Source organism: Cetorhinus maximus, chromosome 5 (genome assembly GCF_964194155.1).
Source record: "Cetorhinus maximus chromosome 5, sCetMax3.hap1.1, whole genome shotgun sequence".
Classification (NCBI taxonomy): Eukaryota; Metazoa; Chordata; class Chondrichthyes; order Lamniformes; family Cetorhinidae; genus Cetorhinus; species Cetorhinus maximus.
In genome coordinates this window covers 18,138,902-18,166,522 of record NC_135883.1, presented here as the reverse complement: position 1 = coordinate 18,166,522, position 27,621 = coordinate 18,138,902, and the positions used below count along the sequence as shown (strand labels likewise).

General features: G+C 42.1%; 1 protein-coding gene across 6 annotated transcripts in view; it reads right to left on the bottom strand.

Moving 5' to 3' along the window:
* Positions 1–27,621, bottom strand: part of klhl29 (kelch like family member 29) — a 529,985-nt gene that overhangs the window by 21,150 nt on the left and 481,214 nt on the right. For 5 of the 6 annotated variants that reach the window (XM_078541558.1, XM_078541553.1, XM_078541555.1 and 2 more), the window contains 2 exons: positions 21,714–21,907; positions 17,226–17,370 (listed from right to left, as the gene is read on the bottom strand). In XM_078541558.1, coding sequence (XP_078397684.1) covers positions 17,226–17,370; positions 21,714–21,907 — 339 coding nt within the window. Of the gene's footprint in view, positions 1–17,225; positions 17,371–20,312; positions 20,482–21,713; positions 21,908–27,621 lie in introns of those variants that run through there. The other variant, XM_078541559.1, reaches the window with a different exon arrangement.

Sequence of the window (27,621 nt, the reverse complement as noted above, 5' to 3'; positions counted from 1 at the left end):
CTTACCAGGGGATATTTGGGGGTGGTGGGGTGTGAGATTCCTCAGTGCATCTTTGGGGTACCCCCCCAGTTACAACGTCCCAGAGCTTGGAAGTTACGGGCCAATATTTAAATCAGACTGCCACAATGCAGTCAGGAGCCTTTTTCAAATTTAGCAGCTGCCTTTCCCAGGCTAAGGAAACCATCTGTAAAATGGAGATGGGAGCAGCCAGCTCCAGCAGGTTAGTGTTTTCAGAGCATAGCTTATGGTCCAGGAGGAGCCTCAGTGTTCCCCAACCCCTTTCCCAGTCTCTCAAGCAAACCTTCGGCCTCACAACCCCCAATTGTGCCCTCTCCTTGTTGCCTTGATTGACGACCTCCACACTCTACCCGCCCCCCCCACAAATCCAGTCTGCCCTATGATAAGCCAACAACTCCTACCCCCAACCAAGCCATGTTCTCTATCCTCCTGCCCTGTGATCGACCAGACCCCCAGCTTTCTCTCCCTCTCTTGTTTGCTGGGCTCCAACCACCTATCCTCCTGACTTGAAATTTTTCTTTCAATCTCTCCCATTTTCCAAGCTTTGACCTGCACCACCCCACACCCTCTCATCCCCACTGAACACTAATTTTTCCTGCCAGATTGACACCAACTCCCCCAGACCCTCATGAAACACCTATCTTTGCCATTTGCCCAAGCTGCAAAGCTGCTTTCCTTTCAATTGGCATTTTCATCGAGTCAGTCTGTCATTCCGAAATGGAAGATGGAAATTATAATGAGGTCCTGACATTAAATTCAGCAGGGCTTCCAAGCAGTGAGGATTTCTGGGTTTCTCTCCACCCACCCCACCACCCCCACCCACTGTGCCCCGCACCCCTCCAAACCCTTCCAGGAATAGTGCTCTCCAACTCCCACTGCCTCCCATGAAATATTCTAGCCCTATGTTTAGATCATATCAAGTTGCCAAACTGAAATCACCAGAAAAAAGAAGTGACTATGAAAGCTGAATTGTCAGAAACATACAAATAGGTCATTAATGTCCTTCAACGAATGGAACTTGCCACCCATACTGAGTTGTGTACATGTGTCTTAGTCCTACATTAAAATAGTTGATTCTTAATGCCCTTCAAGGCAACTAGGAATAGGTAATAAAAAAATTCCTTCCTGAATTCCACAATCCCTGTGGGCCACCTGTCTCATCCTCATCAATTAATCCTTATCATTCAATCCCTTTTGCTGTCATTTAAATAGCTGAATAGAATCTGTCTCTCCAGCCTAACTTCCTTACCTAATTCAAAGAAGATCAACATTTTAGCTTTGCTTTATCATTTTGATTCTGCTGAGAAAGCCACAAGGAAAAGCAAAAAGGCTGGCATCAGCTTTGTAAATTCATCACTGCATAATCAAGTGTACTAGATGGCTTATTTTGTCCAGACACATTAATCATCTGCAAATGGAATCCCTTTGGTTCATGTAGCCATTGGGGTTCACACAAGGAGTCCTGGTGGGCTAGTCCGTTTGAATCTAGGATACACTTGCAGTATTAGAACCTCTGCCACTTGGAAAATATTCTGTACATAATGGTTGCTGGGTCCTCTAAAAGACTGTGGCTGGTGGGTCAGTTGAAATTTTGAAGGCTGGGTCAAGAGCTTTATGTTAGGTCAGGTATCAAGGGTTGTGGAGAAAAGGTATCTGAGAACTGATCAACCGTGATCCAAGTTAATAGTGCAGATGGTTCATGGGTCTGATTGGCCTACTTTTCTTATGTTGCTCTCCACATTGAAAGCTATGGAGGTATTTTCCTTGGCAAACATGGAATGGGACATTACAGGGCCTGCAAGAGCAGGCTATAAATTGGAGGGGGCAAAAAAATCACAAGGTCGGGTGGGGTGGGGTGCCACCTGCCCCTCCTCTTCCTGCCGCTGTTTAGCCAGCGGTAGGGAAGGTAGCAGATGGCCTTCTGCCCAGAGGCCAATTGAGTCACTTGTGGCCAATTAAGAGTCTCTTCGCATTGTTGCTGTCATTTACCAGCAGCGGGTGGGCTACATTGGGAGACTGGGTGGTAAACAATGGCGACCTCCCTGTGGGCTCAGTGGGGGCAATGATGGTTATGGGGGGGGCTCCTGATCGAGCACTCTTCAGTCCACAGAAGGTCTCCCCAGCAGCAATGGCTGCCCCAGTGGCAACACCCTGCCCTATCCTCACCAACCACCAGACCCCCTTGCCAGGCATGCCCAACTGGCCGTGGTGACCCTTGACTCCACTTACCTTGCTCCAAGGCCGGCGCCCATTGCTGAATCTTTCAATGGGGTGCAGCAGTGCCCACCACTCCCAATTGGCCAGCAGATCTTCGAGGTGATCTCTCAGCTCTTTAAGGGTTGGGATCCACGACAGCAGCTCATTAATTAGCTGATGGACATAAAATCTGGCAAGGGCTTCACCAAACATTCGAGGCAGGGTTGCCTTCCAGCCCAGTGTCAGGGCGGTCGCTTCCCCAACAAAATCACAGCCATGGTGTCTGTTACTTGCTCCTTCTGTGGACAGAAGACTGGCTGAGTTGGTGATGTTTCTTGTGGTAGCCAGGAAGGATCCTACAGCATAAAAGGTTAATGCTGTGTCATCTTCACAAGTATGGATTGCATTGGACTAGTCCTCGAGGTAGTCTGATCAGCCTGCAGCAGGTCACAACGGGATGGTTATTGTCTCTCTGTTAAGGTGCAGATACAGAAGATGGAGGTCCTCTGACCTCCCCGGTATGATACTCAAACACTGGGGTATCACCAAAGTATAAGTAAGTGGGCCCTCAAGGGCCTTTGCATCTGAAGATGGCGTGCCCTCATTAATTAACCTTCTCTTCCTTGTCACAGTGTGATTAGAATATCCAATTGAGCTCCCATCCTTCCATCTTGCTCCATCACACCTACTGTACAGTACCAATAATGGCTTAAAATACAAGCTTGAAAAATATAAACTACAGTATAAAACTGAAAAAAATGAGAATAAATGAACTAAGAAATATGTACAATAAAGCAAAAAACTTGCTCTGTCCCCAAAAACTGTAAATGAAAATCCAACAACTTAGCTTGAAGAAAATGCCCAAAGCAGGCTGGGTCCATTTCCCTGAGAAGCACCCATTTTATATTAACAAAGAGCACGTTGTAGGTGTTGTCACACATGGCCACAGTTCTGTCTTTTTTTTTGGAGTGCACAGACAATTTGTTTAAGTGTGTGGTCCTTTTAAATTTTTTTGTGTGGCTGTTGATAAGATCCCAGCTGATGTTACTACTGGACAAGCCTGATCCCAGGGTTGGAACCCGGTTTGATAGATCCTAACTTTTATTTTTTGTTTAGATACGTGGAGAGTGGCTACTGAACAGAGTCACAGGTGTCAGCTGATGAACTTTAAATAAAAGAATAAAACATTTATTAATTAAGCAAAGGTGAACTATATTACATCTTCCCCGCCTCAACTATACCTTTATAAATATGTACAGATTGGTAAGGATAACACAAGTTACAAAAGCTACCTCATACTCTAATGTTTACAGTAAGTACACAGTCCAAGTAAATCAATAGACACCACACTCTGAAACCAAGTGATAGATGCGACACCAAACAGATGCTATGGATATCTCCTCAACGCCCCCCCCAGAGGTGTTCACACCGTGATCCAACTGGTCTCACTGAACTTCGTCTTTCACACAAGGGTTTCCAATTTCCACTCTCGAAGAGCTCACTTTGGAACCTTCTCCCAAATGATGCTTTCTCTCAGGCACCTTCCACAAGAGTCTACCTCCAGGGTTTTAAACTCTCCTTCCAATTGCCATGTGCATTCAAGCTTTACCTTCCACGCACTCTTTCTCTGTCTCAGCCGTGCCAACAGAACACCACTACTTCTCATGCCTATAATAGAGTTATTGACCTTCGGTTGTCTCCTTGGATCTTCTGGCTTCTTGCAAGCCTAATTTGCTTTAAGTCTGCAACCTGCAGCTTTCTCCCTTTAAGCTTGGAGCCTTCTTCTGCTCCTCGTTCTGAACTTCACTTAACAGGACCTTTTCCAGATTCCTATTCTTTCCCTTTGACTAGAAGGTCCTCTTGCAACTTTCTCCTGTTCCACTCCCTGGTTTTGGGGAGTTTCTTCTTTAGTTCTTGGAAACTGCTTCCTGCAGTTCCCTCTTCTGTGTCCTGCTTCTACTGGCAGCTAGCTTCTAACTTTAGTTTGGGACTTGCTATCTGTCCCTCTCTTATGCTGTTTCCAACTGAACTCAAACTGCTTTTTGCTTTGTGTCTGTGTGGGGCCTCTTTCTTTGGACCCCTGCTGCTCGGCAACAGCACAATCTTTCTTCCTTGTTTGTTCTAACCTGCCTTCAAGAGTCATAAAATCTCATTAAAATGCTGGCATCTTTAAAGGCGAAACAAACTCAGGTTTCATCCTTTTAACCCATAAAACAGAAATACAAATTAAACTTAAAACTTTAAGATATACCTTATTCCTAACATACCCAAATATATAACTTACTCAAACTATCTCTATTTCCTAACACTGTGCATGTACAGTAATCCAAAGAGGCTGACAACTTGTGTGCAGCCAATGTATTGGATTTTCGGGTTGCAGCATGACCACACAGCTTAGAGGGAGCAATGCACATGACCACATTTTGATCATTTGAATGTCCAGTGTTGTGCTTTGCAGGCCTTCAAAGGTGTCTACTTTTGGGCTGCAAAATTGCCAGTCTGAACATCAGACTTGGTAAAAATTCAGTGCACAAAGCTTCGAAGCTCATAATAAACCTACATAGCTCTGTGTTACCTATGGAGTCTCAGAGAACTTACCTTTATAACTCAGTAGTCAGGCTTCTAAACGTGTGTACTGCACTAAAGGCAAAAGATGTGAGACCTTCTCACCCATGCTTGGCTTTCATCTGAAGTGAAACCCAAAGATTCAAACTTAAGTTTTTTGATATGCCACTTCCTCAACTCTATCCGATCCCTGGAGCAATCTCTCGGGCTGCGCAGGAAGCTAGTTCATCTTGTTAATGGCTACCTAAGTCTTTTCCAGTCAACCTCTAGGTCGCTGCAGATGACAGGAGACACTGCAGTTGCCTGGAGTCAGCCTCCTGATTGCAGACCAGGGGGCACCAGTGCTCCAGACAGACATTAGGCCTGGGTTCATCTGCAGCTGCAGTCCACCCTGTGGGGAGGTTCCCTTCATAATATTAAATACCTCTATTATATTCACTCTGTGATCTCCTCTGTTTGTGTCTTTTGTGCATTTGTACTTCTTCATACTTGGCAGCATCTTGTAAACCTGCACTACACCTTGTTCATTGCCTCAACATCCTTTCCTCTAGTGTGGAGCCAGAAGCTGCACACAATATTCCAACTGTGGTCTTATTTATAAAAATTAATGTTTACACCTTGACCTTCATATTCTATACCTTGTCATAAACCCAGTATTTTTTATGGCATTTTCCACCTCAAAGTGATGCTTTTAATTTTTTGTCAACATAATTGCAGTAGAATCTGCTTTTTTGATGGTGGGATCAAGACACTCACTGGGAGAGAGTAAAAGGCAGACAATGCTGCAATCTGGTGCAAAAAAATATTATTTTTTTCAAACATGACCATGTAAAGCAAATCCATTAATTTAAAAATATCTAAATTATTTATTTTATACATCAGCACAAGACAATTCAGTACAATTTTCAGATTCAACTCTCCCATTTCTTAATTTGGTCACTTTAATCAGGTTGGCCAAAATAAATTGTGGCAACATGATCTTTGACAGGCAATGCTTCTTACAAAAGAGAAAAATGTCACATTTTGCAAATTTTACATTCTCTCAGTGACTATTTTTATATTGCGTAACCTCATTTTGAAAAATATTGCACTATTTTTCAGTAACAACCTTATTAAATGCAAGTGACACATTCACACTAAACAGCTTCAGCTCAAAACACTTGAGCCTCCCTATCTTTGACAACCAGCTGGTTTGCAGGAAGGCTGCCATGTAACCCAATTTTTTTGCGATGTCTTTTCAGAGCATCCATAATTATTGACTTTGGGATTGATGAATGCGTGATACATAATTTACTGTGCTAAAAATGTTACTTCCTTTTACATTCAGGAATGTGTGGTTTCAGTGGAATAATTACCACGGCATTCATCCTTCAGAAGTGCAGCAACCCCTGACTGCAACACTATCAAAATGTGCCAGCCCTCTAGAATAACATGTAATGTTAAATGGCTCTTTGAATAATTATACAAAACACCCTCTCTGTGCCATTTACCCTTTCCATCTTAGCAGAACAAATATGTATCAAATGTGTTATTCAGCTGAGTAACTCCAAGTGTGACTTTGTATCAATAATAGGAGTCTGAAATATTTTTCTTTTGGCAAATAACTTCTAACAGATCCATATACTATTTCTAGGGCTTGGCATATTACTATTGGCTGAAATGTGGTTTGAGGCCATTATTCGCATCAGTTAACCTAACATTATGACTTTCGTTATATTGCCTGGTGGTTATTAATATTCTCTATTTTTACACAAATAATCATTCATCATTCAACATCACAAGACAACAACCCATTACACTAGCAAGAATGCTTTCCAAGTAATCTGAAAACAAACTTGAAATATTCAAATCCATAAAGACTTGCATTACATCACAATGAATGGGATTTTGCTGTAGAAATAACAGTGAGGCTAACAGCGTTCACTGTTACTAAGGTGTAAATTGGGCAGCAACATCCAGTGACTGCATGTGCACAGTTGAATGTGGAAATCAGGAAGCTACTTTCCGAGTCACCCTGCTTCTCCAGAAGCTGCACTACACTGGTATCTTGCTGAGAGACTTTCCATTGATATACATGGGGCAGAATTTTCCGGTTGGCATGCGGGGGCGGGCCTGACACGCAGACGCGTAAAATGACGTGCGATGACGTCAGGCGTGCATCCCGATGTCATCGCACTCCCCTATGTCATTGCGCTCAGTAGCGAAGTTTCGTTCGGCGGCACGTGCCCGCCAATATGTAAATGGCCTATTAAGGACCTAATTAAAGTTATCCTAAACGCTGCCCGTCCAACCTTAAGGTTGGCGGGCAGGCGAAAAGGCCAAGCAGCCTTCGCACTTTCTAGGAAACCTCATCCACGAGCGGGATGAGGTTTCCTAAAGCATTTATTAAATAAATTAAAAATTTTTCATAAATTTAAAAACATGTCCCAACTCATGTGACACAGTCACATGAGGGGACATGTTTGAATAAATTTTTACACCTTTTATTTAATAATTTTATTATTGATTCAATCTCCCTGAGGCAGCTCTGTGCTGGCCCCAACTCTCCCTCCTCCCCCAACCCGCACAGATAGCGCTTTGTGCTACCAGCTGCATATTACTCTGGGCGGGCCTTAATTGGCCCGCCCGCGTAAAATGGCTGCGTGGAGCCGATCACGGGTGGTGATTGGCTCCGCACCTGCTGGCCGAGCCTGCCCGCCATATGAAAAATCCTGTCCATGGAATGGCATGCAATTGCTGTACTCAGATGATAGGTACCCACTAAGCTCATCAGAGAAAGTTGGGGCCTATCCATTCAAGAGTAAGTGTACTTTTCACAGCATAATAAATCTTAATTGATGCCAAGCACCCTCTCTGGCACTGAAGATTAACTTTTATAAGTATAGAATCTAATTATTTCAGAATCTAGTTATTAATGGCGATTAAAAAAAAGGATACATTTTTATTTCTTTTTTTTTATCTTTTCTATTTCTCTCTTAATCTCATCTTTCTTCCTGTCTCTTTATTTTGCTTTCTTAACCTGATTTGACATTGTATATTTACATTTCTTGGTTCAGACCTCATTAACGATTCTTCAATCTGGTTGTTTAAAGAGATACTCAGTTGTTTGCCCTGTTCATGGAGGTATCAGATCCCCTGTAGTGTTCATGGTGCCTAAGTGGATGTTTAATCATTGCAAGTTTCACTAAAGATATCCCTTGGAGAATCTATGGGTAAGTGCAAGTGTAATGAATGACTGGTGGCATCTGTTTGTACCTGAGAGCGATAAGTTAATCAGCCATAATCCACGCGGGACCATAGGCATCTCTCTCTGGGGAGACAAGTCATTATATAATTCGAGGGACAGCAAACACATCAAGCATGGGGTAGGGCAAGGCATAGAGGCCTCCATGAACTACCATAGCCGGTACAGGGATTGAACCCACTGGCATCATTCTGCACCACACACTAACCACCTAGCCAACTGAGTTAACTGACCTCCACCTGCCTACAATATTTGAAATCTTTTTAAATAGAGAACAAAACACGCACACTGATTTACATAATTTATCTCACCCACAAATTAGGAGTTTTTCTATAATTGGTTTTAGGCAGTGGGTATAATCCAGCATATATTTAGATATTTTTCCTTTTTTGTGTACAACAATTTTCTTTCCTCATTCAGAAGAACTGCTAACATGATTAAACATCAAGAACACTGAATATATTATTTGTTCGTTTTTTTGTAAATTTTAATGAATTTAATTTATTTATGCCTTGCTGTTCACTCTTCATAGTTGTGGGTTCTTAATTGAAACTTCGTCTACCCTTTCCCTAGCTCTGACCTCATTATCTTTCTCTTGCTTCTCTCCTTTCTCCAATCAAGCCGTCTCTGAGTTCTTCTTGTCCATGAAATCCACTTCCTGCTCCCTCGGCAATATTCCACTAAATTGCTCACCACACAATTTCCCTTCCTGGCTCCTGATACAATGACAGTCTCTTCTCCTCAGGTATTGTACCCCTCCCAATAAAACCTACTGCCACCATACCGCTCCTCAAAGAAAACCTGCTTGTCCTTCTGGTTTAAAGCATGTTCTAATAGTGCGTTTTCATTTCAGCCAGGGTTGCAAATGAAGGATGTTCCTTGAAGAGCGCTGCCTCCATTTTTGTTTCATGATAATTCAGTTCCGCCGACTGGAAAGGCGTTAGAAACAGCTGTGCATGTGTACTCGGCCCACACTGCAGCCACCAGCACATATGCAACTGTTCCTCACGCCTTTCCAGTCAGCGGCATCAGTGAAGTTTTAAAAAGTTGCTTTAAAAACTTTGAACAGCACAAAAGAACTACCTTGTCCAAAAGTTTCAGGCAGTGAGTTGTGGAGCTGTCTCCCAGATTGGAAAGGCTTTGTGGAGCAAATGCCTGCACATTCTGAACTAGCTCAGTTGGTAGTCAATGGGATTCTTATTTCCACCATCATGGTTCCGAGCCCACATTAGGTGATGATTTTTTTATTTAATAAGGTAATAAATTCCACTCAATAAATTGAACAAGAAACTTTTGGATAAGCTAGTTTGGGTACTGTTCTTTCGCAGATATGGTTTGTTCCAACATGAAATGTTGTAGCCGATAAATTCTTTGGAAGGCATCTGGATTTAGCACCTAGTTATTGTTGCTAATATTGCTGTTACTTTCTCATTGGCATTTTTCCCTCTTACTCTGTCATGGCTTTCCTATCCTGGTCTTCGTTTTTAGGCATACTTTTAGGGTGGACTATGCAGTAGATGCAACAGTAACTCCTATCACTGTAACTGCATCAGCACATGTGTTGGCAGTGCTTCCCATAGTGTTGTGACACAAATAAGCATAACTTGTTCATTTTATCGTGGTTACTGTGCATGTTCATTTTTTTTAATATAACAAACCGCTGCTTTGCTCGCTGCATCTCCACACCTCACTCTCTCCAGCTTGCCATTTCCCTTGCTGACCCTCCTGCTTGCTGACCCTACCACTTGTTTCTCTTCCACTCACCACTTCCCTTTCCCACTCCTTCCTTCCCTTTCGCCAGCCCTCTTTTGAGCCCCTGCTCACAGCAAGGGCGGGCAAGCGAGCAGGAAGCAGCAAGGATTCGGGAGAGGAAAGTGGCGAGCAGGACTCAGGAGTGGGAAGGCCAGGAGAGATAAGCGGTGAGTGGGAAGGTCAAGAGAGGGTAGCAGCAAGTAGGAGAGTCAAGAGAGGAAAGCAGTGAGTGAGAGGGAAGCTGTCGGTGGGTGGGCCAGGAGAATGAAGAAGAGAGTTTGAGGGAAACTGCGAGCAGGAGGGTCGGGAGAGAGAAGCGTGGAGCGTGAGAGTCAGGAGAAGGAAGCGGTGAGCAGCAAGTAAGTAAAAACAGTTAGTAAGTTAATAAGAGTAGTAAGTTAGTAAAAGTAAGAAAGAGGATTTTTGGGCCAATTAGGTTCAAGACAGCCAATAGGCTTTTAATGTAAAAATTATGGGTCGGGAACGTAATCCACCCTTATTACATGTTTTCTTATGGGGAAGTGATTTTTGATTAGCACATTTTCGTTTCTAACCTAGTTTTTCAGGAACAAGTTGGGAATGCTAAATGAGGGTAAGTTATACTGCCTCATCTCCAGCCTCTTTTCCTTTCCAACATTGTTGAATGTGTTTTTGCCTTCCAAATCCATACCAACCTTTCTAACAACTTCATGTTTAAACCCTTCCAATCAGGTTTCTGCCTCTGCCACAGTTCTAAAGCAACTCTTGTTAAATTCACAAATGTGACAGTGACCATGGTATATTTTCTCTCCTCAACCTGTCTCCTGCCTTTGACATGGTTGATCTTCCCTCCAATGCATTTCCTCTATTGTCCAGCTGGGTGGGACTGCCAATGGTTCCATTTGTATGTACTTAATCGTATCCAAATAATCATCTGCAGTGACTCCTGATCAAGCTCCTGCAAGGTTACCCCTAGAGTCCCCTTGATCTCTTATTTCTCACCTACATGCTGTCCTTAAGTGATATCCAAAAACAGAAATATCAGGTTCCAAATAGACGCTGATGATATCCAGGTCAACCTCACCAGCATATAGAGTCATAACAGCACAGGAGGCCAGTCAGCCCAGCGAGTCCATGCTGACTCTCTATAGAGCAATCCAGTCAGTCTCATTATTCCACTCTACCCCCATAGCAAGTTTATTTCCTTCAAGTGTCCATCCAATTTCCATTTGATATCATTCACTGTCTCCACTTCCCACCAGCAGCATAGGTAGCAAATTCCAAATCATTACCTGGAACTCAGGCAATTCACTGCATGAAAAAGTTATTTCTCGCATCCCCCTGCATTTCTGGCCTAAAACCTTAAACCTGTGTCCCCTAGTCCTTGTATGATCGGCTAATGGGAACAACTTTTCTTTATCCACCTTATCTAAACCTGTCATAATCTTGCACACCGTTATCAGATCACACCTCAATCCCCTTTGTTCCAAGGAGAAGAACTCCAGCTTCTCCAACCTAAACTTGGAGCTGAATTCCTTCATGCCTTGGAACCATTTTCGGTAAATCTCCTCTGCACTCTCTCAAGGAATTCCATGTCCTTCTTAAAGTGTGTTGACCATAACCAGATATAATACTCTGGTTCCGGTCTAACCAGAGCTTTAAAAACGTTCAGCATAATTTCACTGCTTTTGTACTCAATACCTCTATTTATGAAGGCCAAGATCTCATAAACTTTGCTAACTATCCTCTCAATATGACCTGCCACCTTCCAAGATCTATGCATATGAACCCCTAGGTCCATCTATACCTGAAAACTCTTTATAATTGTACCATTAAATCCATATATCTTTTTCCTATCTCTCTTGCCAAAATGCATCACCTCACTCTTCTCCATTAAATTCGATATGCCACATGCCTGCCCATTCTGCTAGACTTTATTTATTTTCTGTTGCTGTTAATTTGTATCATCCTCACTGTTTTCCACACTTCCAAGTTTGGTATCATTGCCAATTTTTTACCCAAGTCATTTAGATATCCAAAAAATAATCAATGGTCCTAGCACTGACCTTTGGGGAATACCACCTTTCTCGACCTCTCCACTGCCTCCGATTTGTCATGCTGCTTGCCCGACATCTAGTACTGGATGGGCAGAAATATCCTCCAATTTAAATATTGGGATGAGGAATGCCATTGTCTTCCTTCCCTGCTATAAACTCTGTTCCCTAGCCACCAATTCCATCCCTCTCCCTAGTCATTGTCTGAGGTTGAACCAGACCATTCACAATGTTGGTGTTGTATTTGATCCTGAGCTGAGCTTCTGACCTCATATCTTCACCATCACGTAGACCACCTACTTACATCCTCATGACATTGCATATTTCCACCCCTGCTTCAGTTCACCTGCTGTTGAAATCCTCATCCATGCTTTTATTACTTCTAGACTTGACTAGACTAGACTTCAGTAGACTCTAGACTCCCACCTTGCATCCTTGTAAACTTTCGTTCATCCAAAACTCAGCTGTTGGTACCCTAACACTCATCAAGCCCTGTTCACCTTCTCATTTTTGTGATCAAACCCCTCCATGGCCTCATCTCTCTCTCTCTCTCTGTGTAAGTTTGGTCTCTTGTGTTTTCCTGATTATCTTTGTTCCAGTATTTGTGGCTGTGCCTTCAGTTACCAAGCCCTAAGCTATGAAATTCCCTCCCCACACCTTTCCTCACCTCCACCTTTCTTTCCTCCTTTAAGGCACTTGTTAAAACCTACCTCCTTCACCAAGCTAATATCCCCTTAAATGGCTCAGTGTCAAATTTTGTTTGATTAATACTCCTGTTAAGAATCTTAGGTTATTTGCTATGCTAAAGGTGCTATGTAAATGCAATTTGTTGTCAATTATTGATTCTATTACGGTCTTCCTAAAAAATGCACTTAATCTTCTACTGAAAGGGGTTCGTGTTGTATAATCTCTCACTACGCCACCTGCTCATCAATCATTGGCTGAAAATGAAAAGTACAAAAAAAAGCTGTTGAAAACTTGAGCTTGCAGTTCTTGTTGAAGAAGTTTAAATAATACCCTATTATAAAGTAATCTCTTGAGATGTCAGAATGATTTATTTGAACCATATAAAATGCTTTATACATGCAAGACTATTTTGAATAATTGGGGAAAAGTCAGAGGTGATTAACGCACGATGTTTGCATTAAAGTCATTGTTGCCAAGGAGTATCATACAACTAGTCATAATGGAATTACTGTGCCGGACATTGTCAGAAAATAATAATGTTTCCTTCAGGAATATATAGAAATATTATTGGAATGGTTTCAGTGCAAAGGAAGTGTCATATTTCCTTTGCTTATTATGAAATAGGTAATCAGATTTAATTCATTACTGATTCCTCAGACATTAGATTTTATTTTCAATACTAACTAGGTAATTTGAAAATAAAAGAATAGACTGTATTAAGTGGTCACTTGAACAGAATTTTGATATCCTATGCTTACATGCATTGAAACATCCACTATATGTTTTTCTCTAAATTGTTTTCTAACTTCATTCTCTGTAATTTTAAATGGTACAATTCTAAATAAAGGCACACAAAAATATTTAACCTCAGTGTTTTCTCATATATGTAAATAACATTACAGTTTTAAAAATATATACTGAATCTTAGAGGAGCTGCCAGCTGGAAAGAGTTATCCAAGGCGTCAAGTAGAAAGATTGACGTTAACAATTCAAAACATTTTAATCAGAAGGTTGCACCACAAGTACTAGATTTTGGGATAAGATTGAGGAAAGTAGAAAAACACATTGAATAAAAGTTTATGCCTTGGAATCATGCTGAGAAAAGTATGAAATGTTGTATTTGTTAAGACCTTAGTTCATTTATATACAAATAGATTAAAAATGACTATATAGCAGAAGAATTTAATCTGAATATTTAGTGCATTTGATTCCAATATTGCAGAGCACAATTACAATCCCTTTGCTTTTGTGTTGACCATTGGGATACTAGCACCCTTCAAGAATGTCCAGCAATTTTTTTTTTCTTTCAACAGTTCTACAATCGATATTATTTAAGCCACTGGGGTGGATTTTCCCAAGTGAACCTGCCAATGGAACATGCCAGCTGGCTGCCTGATGGACCTGGCTTGAGGACTGGACCATTTTGAGAGCTCAGCCTCATTAACATTGGACCAGAGGACTGAATTTGCAGACCAAGTGTCCTGGGGCTGTCCGACCAGCCTCTGGGTTGCAAGGTAGGTAGGCAAGGAGGGGTAACCCTGAGCTCTGGAGCGAGGGGGCACAGGAAGATTGGCTGCAGTCCAGGTACTTTTTGAAAACCTTGGAGGAGCAATCCTGCTCCTTCTTCCCCCATGAAATATAGAGGAAATGGGATCCTGTTTGGTTAGGGACTGCCAGCTGATAATGGTCTGGTTGGAGTTGACAATATCTCTGCCCAGTTCAGTCCAAAAACACCAATTGGGGTCTAAACATTACTAGGCCTGAGTGTTATTTAAAGTGTACCTACCAGCTGACTCAGGGGGCAGTGCTACCTGCTCAGTGATAGGCTTTCATGAACATTGCCACCGTGATATTGGCAATGGCTGCAGTGGATCTCTCCCATAATTTTCAGGGTACTAAAATTATGTTAGTATTTTAATTAATAAAATAGTTAAGTCCTCTTTCCATTTAGCATGGGACCTGGGCCATTTTGAGAGTTCAACCTCATCATGCCTGGAAACCTGAGAGTTCAGCCTGTGTTTCTTTCTCCTTTCAAATATGATTATGCTGTATGAATCACACCCCAAACATATTTCTCACCAGCCAAACATTCTACAAATTCATACGACAGGAAAAAAAACCTCCAATATGATAGTTGCATGATGGTTCCTCGCAAGCCACACTGTAAGTAATAGTGGTTGGGAAATCATGTGTATCACATCAGCATTTCTGATATGTACACTCAGCAGGTGAGACTTTCCATGTGTATTCAAAATCAACCAGTAAAATATATCACTTTGTTAACAAATAAAAAAAAAATTCAAACAATAAATCACAAACTTATCTGCCCTGCCATTCAATTGCACTGATGTCTCCTTGCTCCTCATGAAAAATTAACAGCCTTAAGCCTAGAGACGTTCTCTCCTCCCGGCAGACAGTGCTATACTTGCCTACAGTGCTATACTGCAGGGCCCAGTACAACTCTGTTTTGAAGAGTGAAAGCACAACATAAAAACACAAGGGTCGCTTGGGACTAAAGGCTTACATATGCTGTTTCTAGCTTATCCCTGCCCTGCCTGCTCACTGAACTATTCTTTGTTCTCTTGTGGCTGTCTGCTCAATTCTGGTGATTCCCAATCCCCCAAATCTGGTCTCTTTCAGCCGTCAGAGATTATTGGAGGAAAAGGCAGCAGTTGCAGATCACTGAAGAGAGCATGCAGATGGCAGAAATTGCTGGAGTAACACAGAAAGTTCTAAAAGCAGAAAATGACAAAGATAAATAAACACAGAGAAAGGAAAGTCGCACAGTGTGTACTACAGAAAAATGTGGCATGAGAAAGCATAACACATGGAGAGAGTGACAATTAGAGGATAAAAACTCAGAGTAAGAGAGACAGTAACCTAGAGCATGGGGAAAAGGCATCACAGATCAGAGGACTCTTGAATCGCTCAATTTACTATAGCCACAGAAACCAGGCATCTCCAAGGCGGCCACTTGAGTCACGGTGGCATAAAAATCTTCCAAGTCTCTCAAATGCTTTGTGTTAGTTTGGCTCGATTGCTAGCATCCTCATTCCAGGTCAGAAGGCCGTGGGTTTGTGGGTTCATATTTCAGTGCAGCGCTTAGGGAGTGCTGCATCGTCAGAATGCTGCTAATTTGGGCAGATACTAAAAACTGTAATAGGAAAACAGTAGGGTTTGTATTCTGGAAGGATGTGATCAAATTGACTGAAGGACCTTTTCACTGTAACTTGTGATGGAACCATGTGCTTAAAACATATTTGACCTCAGCTTCATAGATCTGAAATCTATTCCCAAATGTTACCTGCTCCCATAGTCATCCAAATAGAAAAACAAAGTGCTTAAGAAATAATGGCAAAATCTTAATGAGAAATAAAGCTGCAACATCAGATCAAATATTCCAAAATACTTAGGAACATTGCCTCATTCCCAACATGAGGTTCCTAAGGGACAGCTTAGTCCCACCTCCCAGTTTCCTGTTACTGGGAGTTTACTTACAAGTAGGATTATGATGCATCCACATGACTAGCATGGAAAACGTGGGTCAGAGGGATTCAGCGTGGTGATGGATCAATGGTTGGAGCTCAATCACTTTTCTATTATTATCGGGAAAAACAAATGTGTGTACACACAGATTTGAGGTTTGGAGGAAAGTGAAGTTTGACTGGGAGGATTCTTGATATGGGATAGAGCAATTGTAATGAAAGGTGAAAGGAGGAGTTCTGCCCTTTGCTAGTGATGCAGCTGATAATAGGAGAAGGTCAAATGGAATATCTTCAGCAACTGTCAAGGTGGCTTATGTTTGTTGCTTCAGCCATCTTACAAAAAAGAGGGAAAGCCACTGAACCAAACATGGTGTCTATTAGTATGTGAGATACAGTTACAGCTTTCTACAATCTCTGAAGTTGAAAAGCTATTTTTGGCTTTTCAAAGAAAAATGAAGACCTTTCTTGTCAAATACAGTCTGTGTCTTTAGGACAGAAACCCCTTAAATGGCAGCTCTGGAAGCTATAGTGCCAGATTGTTTTGGGGAGCAATTTGTCTCTTAACTGCATCTGATACTAGAGAAGAAAATCTGAATACACGTGTCTGATACTTATTTGCATGCAATTTACTTTGGTGCGTCCTCTTCAAATGAAATCACTTGAAAAGCCCTGCAGGAAATTCAGATTCTAAATATGGACAATGTATGAGCACCCAATTTCCCTGTACAGGTGGTACCTGGGTACTAAATCCTGGAAAATTGCCCTTATTAAATCCACATGGCTACTGTCAATCATCCTCTATGTTAATATGGCAGGAGATTGATGCTTGAAGATTGCAACTAGACATATTGGCCCTATTTCCCCCGAGTTGAAGGTTTCGTGTCATCTATTCAGTCTTGCTGAGGATCAGTGAAAATCAAGTTTTTGAAGGCAAATAGTGTTCAGATGAGAGTTGAGACTGTGTGTCGGAAGTTTTCTGAATCAGGTCAAGATCCTTACTATTCGTGCAACCAGGTGCTAATCATTTCACTTTGACCTGAATTTAAAGTAAATGTTTAATTGTGGTGTAGAATTTCAGTAGGTCCAAAGGTAAAACTTACACTGTGGCTGACTACGAATACTTATACTGAAGTGTTGAGAATAAAAGCTGCTTAAGGCAACAGAACTGAATTTTCAATTTTCCAGCTGAATAGCTTTGCTTATGCTAAGAAGTATTAAAAGGCTGTTGCTTCTGATTATTCATACCTGCAGAATTGTCTTGAGTGATTCATGTTTGGCCCTGCTTTGATATTGCCTTTATCAGGATCATAGATAGTAGTAGCTCTGGCATAGGCACCTCCAAGAATAAAGACAAAACCATTGAGAGTAACTGCAGGAGCGTACTTGTTATCTGTTGATAGAACAAAATAAATTCATTTAAAATAAATTTACTTCACATGGAATTTTCTGATGTTTCTTCTTAGTCATTCAGATACACTTTAGATAGACCTATATTATTTTGAAATGAGCTAAGAATTATGAATTTGGTATCTTATAGCGTAATATGTTCTGCTTTCTAGTGTACTTGATGCATGTTTCTGCTTAAACCTCAAAATCCCTTCAGTACTAAAAATTCTTCCCAACAAAAATAACTGATGAGACCAATGAGCGTATTGAAAGAAACCAGTCTTGGCAAAATTTGTGACAAAACAAATTCTGATATAGAGCTGGTAATAAATAGTATAAATTGTAAGTTAGCAAACATTAAAATTACAATGGGATGAAATTCGTCTTTAGTGGTGCAGCAAAATGGACTCAACGGGTGGAATTGTCCCAGATTTGCACAAAGTGCGGTAACAGGAGGGAAAAAAGTCATTTTACCCTCCGGCTGCCATAACGTCCCATTCCCACCTCATTAATTATGCAGCCACAGGAAACATGCCGTCTTGCTGGTGGGCGGCCTCCGATTTGCCCGCCACGCTGTTACCTCACCGTTTCCTCATGAAGTTGACCATATTTAAACTGCAGCCACGTGCACACTTCTCAATGTTTCCAGCCCAGGACTGCCCCTGGGAAGACTTGGCCCCATAAGCCAAGAAGAGTGCAGCCCTCCAATTCAGTGACACATTTCTGGGATGCCTTCTGGACGCTGTGGAGGCCCGCCGTGATGTCATCTACCCCCAATCTGGCTGCAGGAGGCCCATCTGTCTCATCACTCTGGCTTGGGAGGTGGTGGCAGAGGTGGTCAGTGCTCTGAAGAAGATTCATACGGACTCGAAAAGTTAACTCTGTTTTTCTCTTCACAGATGTTGTTAGACCTACTGAGTTTTTCCAGCATTTTCTGTTTTTGTCTGGTCAGTGCCAATGCTGCACACAAGAGGTCGGTCATCCAGTGCAGAAACCAGGTGAATGATCTCATTCATGCCGCCAGGGTAAGGCAATCATTTTATCGCTCTAAACTCACACATTCACAAGGCCATCACACATTCACTGGCATCTCACTCACTGCCAGCTTAAGGGACATCACCATCCATTCTCACACACACCCTCACATCTCCATCTGGCCTCATCTCCTCTGGAGACTGCCTCCTCAGCTCTCACCCTCTTGAGGCCACTTGCACGGATCAAAATATACCCCCACACACACCCTGGGATATCCCCCTTCCCCAGTATGGCCCTTGCCCTTCAGCCTCTTCCCTTGCCTGAGGCCACTTCTCCCCCTTCCCTAAGCAAGCCCTGGCCCTGTAGCTGTTAAAAAGCCACCCCTGCCTTACCACTGGTCAGGCAGGCAGAGATCTGCCTGTGAGCACCCCCCCCCTAAAAGTGATGTGGTGCTGCCTGCGAAGCCTGACGCTGATGAACATGAGTGCTGCCCAAAGCAAGGTAGGCAAACAAACCTCGAAGTCCCGAGTGAAGTGCAGCTCGCCAAGCGCACATCGCTTATGTACATGTCAGTGTGTAATCATGCCGATGTGCCCGGATGATCCAGTGTGGGAGGATGATTCCAGCGAGCAGGGCTTATGATGAGGTGCTAAAGTATTGAAATTAGGTTCCCGATGTGTGGTGGTGGGAAACTCAGCCCGCCATTGAACGGGTGGAGCGGCTGATTGCAAACTGGTTTCATGACGGCATGAAACTGATTTTTGGCCTTCTCGCCATATTGTTCCTCCCACCACCCCCACTACTCCCCCATAAGGTAGTAACATTAGAGGAAAGAGGAAAAAATATAATAAGATCCTGCAGAAGTCTTGATGCATCTATGAGGACTTAAATTTTCAAGCCAGCTGTGAACACACCAATACCAAGTTGGTAATTACCCTGAGGCAGTCATTTGAATCACTGTTGTTTCTTTATCACAAATATATATGAGGGGAGACAAGAATGCGGGAACTTCCCCTCCAAGAAAATCAGCACCCTGAAATCTGTGAAAATTGGAGGAGAATTCGGAAAGTCTCTTTCTTTGACCGGTGATTTCACAATATGCACAGCTGGTGAGCGAGACTCATCATTAGCCCCTAATCATTAAATTGGTCCTCTGGTATTTTCCATATGCATGTCCTTGCATGCTGAATAATCTTAACGTATAGTAATGATTTTGATGGAAGATGTGCAGTTTAATGGTAGTTAATCCTATACAATAAATAATACAAAAAAACTAAAGAATCTATTATTTTTGGACATTTGCAAATAATAAACACTTCATTATTAGGCTTTTAAATGAGATATTGAAGAACAATATCAGTGCAGTCACTCATTTCACCTTGTAAATAACAAAAATCACTATATCCCGAGACTGCGCTGCATATTACAATATTTCTAAAATGTACTATGCTGATGTAAACATGCATTTCATATCTCCATTTTCCAAAGGTGTTCCTGATGGGAAACCCATTCAATCACAGACACTGCACCATGGTGAAAAGGGACACCGGTTTGAGTCTTCAGGCTGTGTTATGACTCACAGTTAACTATAAGGGAAGACCAGAAAATGGGAGAAGGAGTGCAAATTGAATATAGACCCTCAAACCTTTGCAGTAGGCCCCGGTGTCTGATATTCCCCTCAAAGGTAATATGCTCTCAAACAACTGCCAAATTAATTTAATTTTCCTCTTTTATCTTTTCCTGCAATTAAATCACACATGGGTATTCAAATATATCATTTTCTAACCATTCTGATACCTCTATCCAATCAGTATAGTTACAGGAAACAGCATTTGTACTTTGGAGGTTTATTTATTGGAACAAATAATAGACAGTTGTATTCTTATTATTTTTCATCATTAGGAAGCGTACTGGAGAACTAGCATGCGGAACTATGGAAGCATGAGTTATTGGTTTGTGCCTGTAGTTTTCCAGATGCCACACTGCTATGGATAGGCGCTGAGTGTAGACCAGCCTCTTGGAAATGAACATGGGTGTGACCTGAATAATTCATCCTTCAAATTCCTCTCTGTCCCTTTGGAAAAGTGCCTTTCTCCTGCTCAGTGCTTCCCCCTTGTTATAGTGCAGCCAAGACCAGCACCTGATCAGAGGGGAATTAGACAACTTTACAAGCCACTTTCTGATTTATATTATCAATAAATTAACACAAACCTTGATTAACATTCAGAGAAAGAAAATAACTCATTTCCATAATGCATTAATTATAATCAAGGACTATTTAAATAATAATGAAGTTCTTTTGTATAATTCTATCCCAGTATTCTGCTGACGCAGCGGGTAATCAACATCCATTTGGCTGAAATGCTACTTATGATTGAACAGGATGATAAGGGATAATAATTAGCCAGCTAAATCTCATTGGTGTTCATGTGAAACATTGATAAAAGACTGTGGCTTGCTTTCTTTTCATTTATTATAAAGCTAGTGGCTGCCCTAATCCAGCTCAGTGCTTTCTGACATGTAAGAATATGTTCCATTCTCCCCTTTCACTGATTCTAGATAATGCTGCTCATGGTATAATATGTAAATGTTTTACACAATGGAATAAGTCAAGGTTTCAGATCAAGAATTACCAGCTGCCCAAAATCTCCCTCTGATTTACAATGTAAAGGTTTTGCATTTTTAGCACATCTATTCTCTATTGTTTATTTTTGCTACATATGTTATACTGTATCAAGTTATAGAAAATGGCTCAGGATGAAGCATCTGCAGACAATGAGCCATGGAACTGCCTTTGGGCAGGGCACGAATGAATGAATGAATAAATGATTTCTTATGCAAACTGGTAGCATAATGATAAAACATCTCCTCACCTGTTACCTGGACAGATTAAACAGAAAGATAGGATAAAAACAAAAAAACTGCGGATGCTGGAAATCCAAAACAAAAAATAAAAAATACCTGGAAAAACTGAAGTTGAAGGATCATGAGGACTCGAAACGTCAACTGTACTCTTCTCCGCCGATGCTGCCAGACCTGCTGAGTTTTTCCAGGTATTTTTTATTTTTTGTTGAGAAAGATAGGATAACTGGCCCTGAAATTCCGTGGGGGTTTTACTGATCTATCAGCAGAAATACAGTGCGCTGAAGCTCCAAAACATCGAGGACCACAACATATTAGCTTTTTAAATGGTGGCAAGAATCCACACAGAATTTCAGGGCCATTGTCTTTGTTAGTTATTCATGTGAAGAAGTTGCTAGCATCCTGATTTAGTAAAGGAAACAGCTTCTGGCACTTTTGCTACACTATTGCTATGTCAAGCAATATTTAGGAACCTGTGCAATGTCCCTTTAGTGGTGATTTCTACTTTACCTATCATTGGTGATTCAATGAAAGTCCATGTGTTTGTTTGAAGGACGTATGACTGTAAAACTCCAGCTGCCCGTCCTGCCTCATTCACGCCTCCAAACACGTAGATTTTGCCACCGCATACAGTTGCAGCTGCTGAGTGCACAGCTTTGGGAAGAGGAGCTACTGTTTCCCATTGATTGGTAATTGTGTCATACCTGGAAGAATAGAATTTTCAAGCATCATTAACCACTACCCGCAGTGATCTGACAGCTACTTTTCTCTAAATGCTGAATGTATTCTGTTATTACACAATAAATAACATCAATTTTGCCACGCAAAGGAAAGCAATTCAATTGAACAACTGCTTGTAACAGCCAATTACAACCTAAAGGTCGGAATAATGCTAATATGCAGTACTTATTAACATAGTACACAGCAGGAGTTTACAGTTGTTTTGTGTTGCTTTGCCTCACGTTTTGTCTGTGCTGGCTATTTGCCACCATGTATTCATTTTAGCCATTATGAGGGTTTAGGATGTGGGATACTCCCTAGTCATATCAGTAAACTGCTCTGCTGGGGAGATAGAAGAAACTCACCGACAGCTGTGACCGACATCAAACACAGCACCTGAGTATTCAGCATGTTCAAACTTGACACTTTCGGATTGACAGTAAGTTTATGTATTTGAAGGCCTGTGGATCTGGCACAAGTTGATTTATCTTCAATTTTTCTCTCCACTGCACCCCGCCCCTCCACACCCATCCCATTTCTAGAAACGTACCTCACTTGTGTGGCTCCTTTACTACATCCTGGCTACAGCCAAGAAGTTGCAGCTTGATAGAATCATTAAGCCGAACCTGCATTTTGTCATGATACACCAATGAACTGTCTCAGAATTTTTTTTTATTCATTCTGGGGATGTGGGCTTCACTGGCTGGGCCAACATTTATTGCCCAAACTCTAGTTGCCCTTGAGAAGGTGGTGGTGAGCCGTCTTCTTGAATGGAATGCCACCATTTAAAAAGTTAATATTACAGTGTTGTGGTGCTTGATGCACTGGAACTTCAATGCACTGCATTTCCAGTTTTTATCAGTTTTGCACTTTTGGGGTAAAATTTAAAGGGGCCATTGGGAGTGAGTTGTGAGGTGGGGTGGGGGGTTGGGTAACCTGTAGAATCGAGGGGGAAGGTGGTGGGGTGGAGTGCTCATCGCCCTCTCACTGCCATGGAATTCTCTCAGTGGCAGGGAAGGCAGAAGGTGGCTTTCCTGCTCAGAGGCTATTGCGGTCCTTAAGTGGCCAATAAAGGGCCTCTTCCTGCCAACGCTGGCATTCTACCAGGTGGATCTCCCTGCGAGCTCAGAAGACCTTCCTGATCAGGTACCCTGTGGCCCATGGAGGGGCCCACAGGCAGCAGAAACACAACCCCTCCCGACCTCATCAACCATCCATCCCCCACCCTTTGCTGGGTCTGCCAGACTATCTCCCAGTCCCGGTGGCACTACTGGGACTGAAGGGCTGTCAGCCCTCTGACTGACAACACTTGGAGACAGGATATCGTCCCTTAAAGGGACAAGAGCCTCACAGCAGGCTGTTATTTGCTTGATTGGCACAGAATTGGGTTGCTTCTCTTTTGAAAAAAGAAGGCTGAGGGGTGACCTAATAGGTGTCTTTAAAATTTTGAAGGATTTTGATAGAGTGAATAAAGAGATAATGATTCCTCATAAGAGGAAGCACAAAATTAGAGGCTATCAATATGGGAAATCAGAAGAAACTTCTTCACCCAAAGAGTGGTAAGAACGTAGAACTTGTTACCACAGTGAGTGGCCAAAGTGAATAATTTAGGAGCATTTAAGGGGAAACTGGACAAGCATATGAAGGAAAAGGGAATAGATGTTTATGATGGTAAATTTGGATGATAAAGGATGGTAGGAGGCTCGAGTGGAGCAAAACACAAGCATGGATTGGTTGAGCCAAATGGCCTGTTTCTGTGCAGTATAGCCTATGCTGCCCTATGCAGTCAGTAGCAGGCTAGTGGCATTGCCTGACTCCAGGGAACCATAGAAAAGTTATGGTGCAAAGAGGCCATTCAGCTCTTCATGTCTGCATTGGCCAAAAAGAGAAAAAAGAAACTAGCTGCTCATTTTAATCCCACTTTCCAGCACCTGGTCCATAGCCTTGCAGGTTACAGCACAAGGTAAATCTGCAGCAGTGCAATGTGAATTAATTTCTTCTCCTTTGTTTGTCTACCTTTCCAGTAGAACACTCTGCAGTGTATCAGTGAGAAGCAGAGGAATAGAATGAAACATGGAATAACTTAAATAACCAAAATCCATTTTTCTCGATTTTACACAGGTCTGAAAACAAACGCTTAACAAATTGTTTGATTTATAATTTATCAATTTTATCTAAAGTTGGCAGTAAATCTTTAGAGTTGGGAAATTGCAGCCTTAAGATAGTCTAAGGTCACGCGTGCAAGCCCCTTTTTTCTGATTAAAATGCTATGAAATGGTCTGACAGGGTAAATACTGAAATGTTTATTGAATGGCTGAGCAGGCTTGAAGGGCCACATGGTCTACTCCAGCCTCTATTTCTTAGGTTCTTAACCACAGCTCAACTGTATAACACATTCTTGGTGTCAGCCTGGCAGTTGCAGCATAACGATCATCATTACAATATAAATTTTCATAACTGAGATAATGCAACAGTGCAGCAAGATTAATTTTGTGGCATTATTGGTACTTTGTTGACTTTTGATGTCTAATTAGTCCTTCTTTGGGGATCCTTTGACAAGTTGTCAAGCCCATCTTGTTGAAATATTGAATGAAAGAGAGCCTTAACATTATGCTTGAGAAGAAAATGATTAGCCAATGCATTTACTATTTTTATTCAGGTAATATGGTTATTATTCCTCACAATCTATAGTATTCAGTATAATAAAGTATCTCACTTGTGTGAACATTTTCCCAGTTCGCATTTATACTGGAAACTCTCTTTGTGGAGAGAGAAGCTGGGCTTGTTCTCCTTAGAGTAGAGAAGGTTAAGGGGAGATTTAATAGATGTGTTTAAAATTATGAGGGGTTAGGAGTAGATAAAGAGAAACTGTTTCCACTGGGAGGAGGAAACATTTTTAAGATAATTGGCAAAAGAACCAGTGGGGAAGTGAGGAGTAAAAACAGAAAATGCTGAAAAAGCTCAGCAGCTCTGAAGAGGTTGTATGGACTTGAAATGTTAACCCTGTTTCTCTCTCCACAGAGGCTGCCAGACCTGCTGAGCTTTCCAGCATTTTCTGTTTTTATTTCAGATTTCCAGCATCTGCAGTATTTTGCTTTCACCTCGGGGAAACGAGAAGAATTTTTTTCACTTATGTGTTATGATCTGGAATCCACCGCCTGAAAGGGTAGAGAAAGCAGATTCAATACTAACTTTCTACAGAGAATTGGATATATACTTGAAAAGGCAAACATGCAGGAGTATAGGAAAAGACCAAAGCAATTGCCTTTGGTCTCAGATGCAAATTCTGTTCCCTGGCCAGATTCCATTCCCCACCCTGGCCACTGTCTGAGGTTGAACCTGACTGTTTGCAACACAGGTTTCATATTTGACCATGAGCTGAGTTTCCAACTTCATTTCCGCCTCCATCACTATAACAGCCTACTTCCGCCTCCATAATAATACCTGCCCCACTCCTGCTTCAGCCTATCTGCTGCTGTAACCTTCATCCACATTTCTGGTTATCTCGAGGTTCAACTATTCCAATGTTCTCTTAGCCCGACTCCCAATTTCCATGAAGATAAAAGCAAAATACTGCAGATGCTGGAAATCTGAAACAAAAACAGAAAATGCTGGAAAAACTCAGCAGGTCTAGCAGCATCTGTGGAGAGAGAAACAGAGTTAACATTTCGAGTCCGTATGACCCTGTTTCAGAGTTACAGAGAAGTGGAAATGTGATGAGATTTATACTATTTAAGGGGGGGTGGAGCAGGATGGAAGGCCAGCGATAGGTTGGGGACAAAGGAAGGATAACATTTTTGTCAATCTCTCCTTTGTCCCCACCTATTGCTGGCCTTCCATCCAGCTCCACCTGCCCCACCCCCCTTAAACAGTATAAATCTCATCACATTTCCACTTCTCTTCAGCTCTCAAGGGTCACACGGACTCGAAACGTTGACTCTGTTTCTCTTTCCACAGATGCTGCTAGACCTGCTGAGTTTTTCCAGCACTTTCTTTTTTCTTTCCCATTTTCCATCCTTTGGATTACCCAAAGCTCCGCTATCTATTATCCGACTCGCACCAAATCCTGTTCACCCATCACCAATGTACCCTCTAATGCGCATGTGTGCGTGGATGCGCAGCAACCCAGAAGGCACTGCAGAGGCAGTTCTCAAGCTGTCCCATTTAAGATAGTGTGTGTGAGACCACGCAAGAAAATTTAAAGGTACTGCACACTGAAATGTACAGGCTGCACAAAACATCAAAAAAAGGAACACTGCCCATCAGCCATTTTCACTGGCCTACCTTGGGTGCTTGTTCAGCAATGCCTAAAATTTAAAATTCTCATCTTTGTAAGCAAATCCCTCCATGGCCTCACTCCTCCCTATCTGAGCTACCTCCTCCATACTCCTGCCCTACATTCCTCTGAAATTTCTGTATCGCTCCAATTCAGGCTTCATGCATCTCCAATTTCCCTTGTCTCTCCATCGGGGGCAGTACCTTCAGTTTTCTCAGTCCTAACCTTTGGAAAACACTCCTAAAATCCATCTCTCCTCCTGTAAGACACTCCTTAAAATTTATTGTTTTGAGCGAAATTTTGATCATCTGTCCTTCTATCTCCTTATGTGGCTTGGTGTCAAACTTTGTTTGATAATGTCCTGTGAAGTGACTTGGGCTGTTTTACTACTCATGCATATGCTCATGTCAAAGTCAAATTTCAGAAATCCTTTTTTGTATTCAAGAAGTTAGGGGGTTGACTTTTATATGGTTTATGTTTTTGAAGGGCTTATCAGTAAGGTAACGGGAGAAGTAATTACTGAGATGTATGGAAAGACCCGACCAGCACTCTCATCATTTGGGTACGTGTCTATGAACAGTCCTAACAGTTCTTTTTGCCAGTCCCACAAGCTTTGAACCGGACATGCAGCTCCCAGTCTTTCATGTAGTTGGTTCCAGATTGATCCACTTTTACTGCAGTCATTGGGTGTTAGGTGAATGTAATGACCCATCAACATGGTTCTCCCACCAAAATCGAGGCATCGAACTCTAGCCACTCCCTGCTACTGTTTCATTAGGCTGTGCTCCCACTTCAGGTTGTCTCCTCCAACCCTCCATAGCCCGGAAGAAGAATTGGCTAACTGGGACTGTGGTTTCAATGCTGCTCAGGGGTCAGGGGAAGGGAAGGGCTGTGTCATTGGAAAATGTCATGCTGCTGGCTCCCAGCCTTGACCTAAGTCTTAGTGCAAGAGGATTGCACCGAGTCGACATTCGCAGCTACTGTTTCAATGAATAATATATTGAAGTATATGAAAAATTGAGGTTTTTTTGGCCAAAGGTCGGGGGTCAAGTTTTACACAAGATCGATTATGACTCGCGTAAATATGGTGTGCTAAAGGAGATATATGAATGCAAGTTGTTATTGTTGTATGGTACAATTATGTCAGCACACCTTGGTCTAATTATCCCCTTTCACAAACCCCCTATCATCTGAAGATTTCACGAGGGATTTGATATTTAGACCTGCCAGGGCTGGGAATAGAGGCGGGCTGGTGCTAAAAATAGCACCCCCATCAGCTCACCAGCCCAATCCTGCAGCTAGCTGATTAGTTTATTAAGACCTGTTATCAGAGGCCCACTGGGATTTTCAAATCAACCTGCAGGTTCCTTTGAGTCGTGGGGGTCAGCTTAACAGTTTGGAGGCGGCCTCGCTGTAGCACAC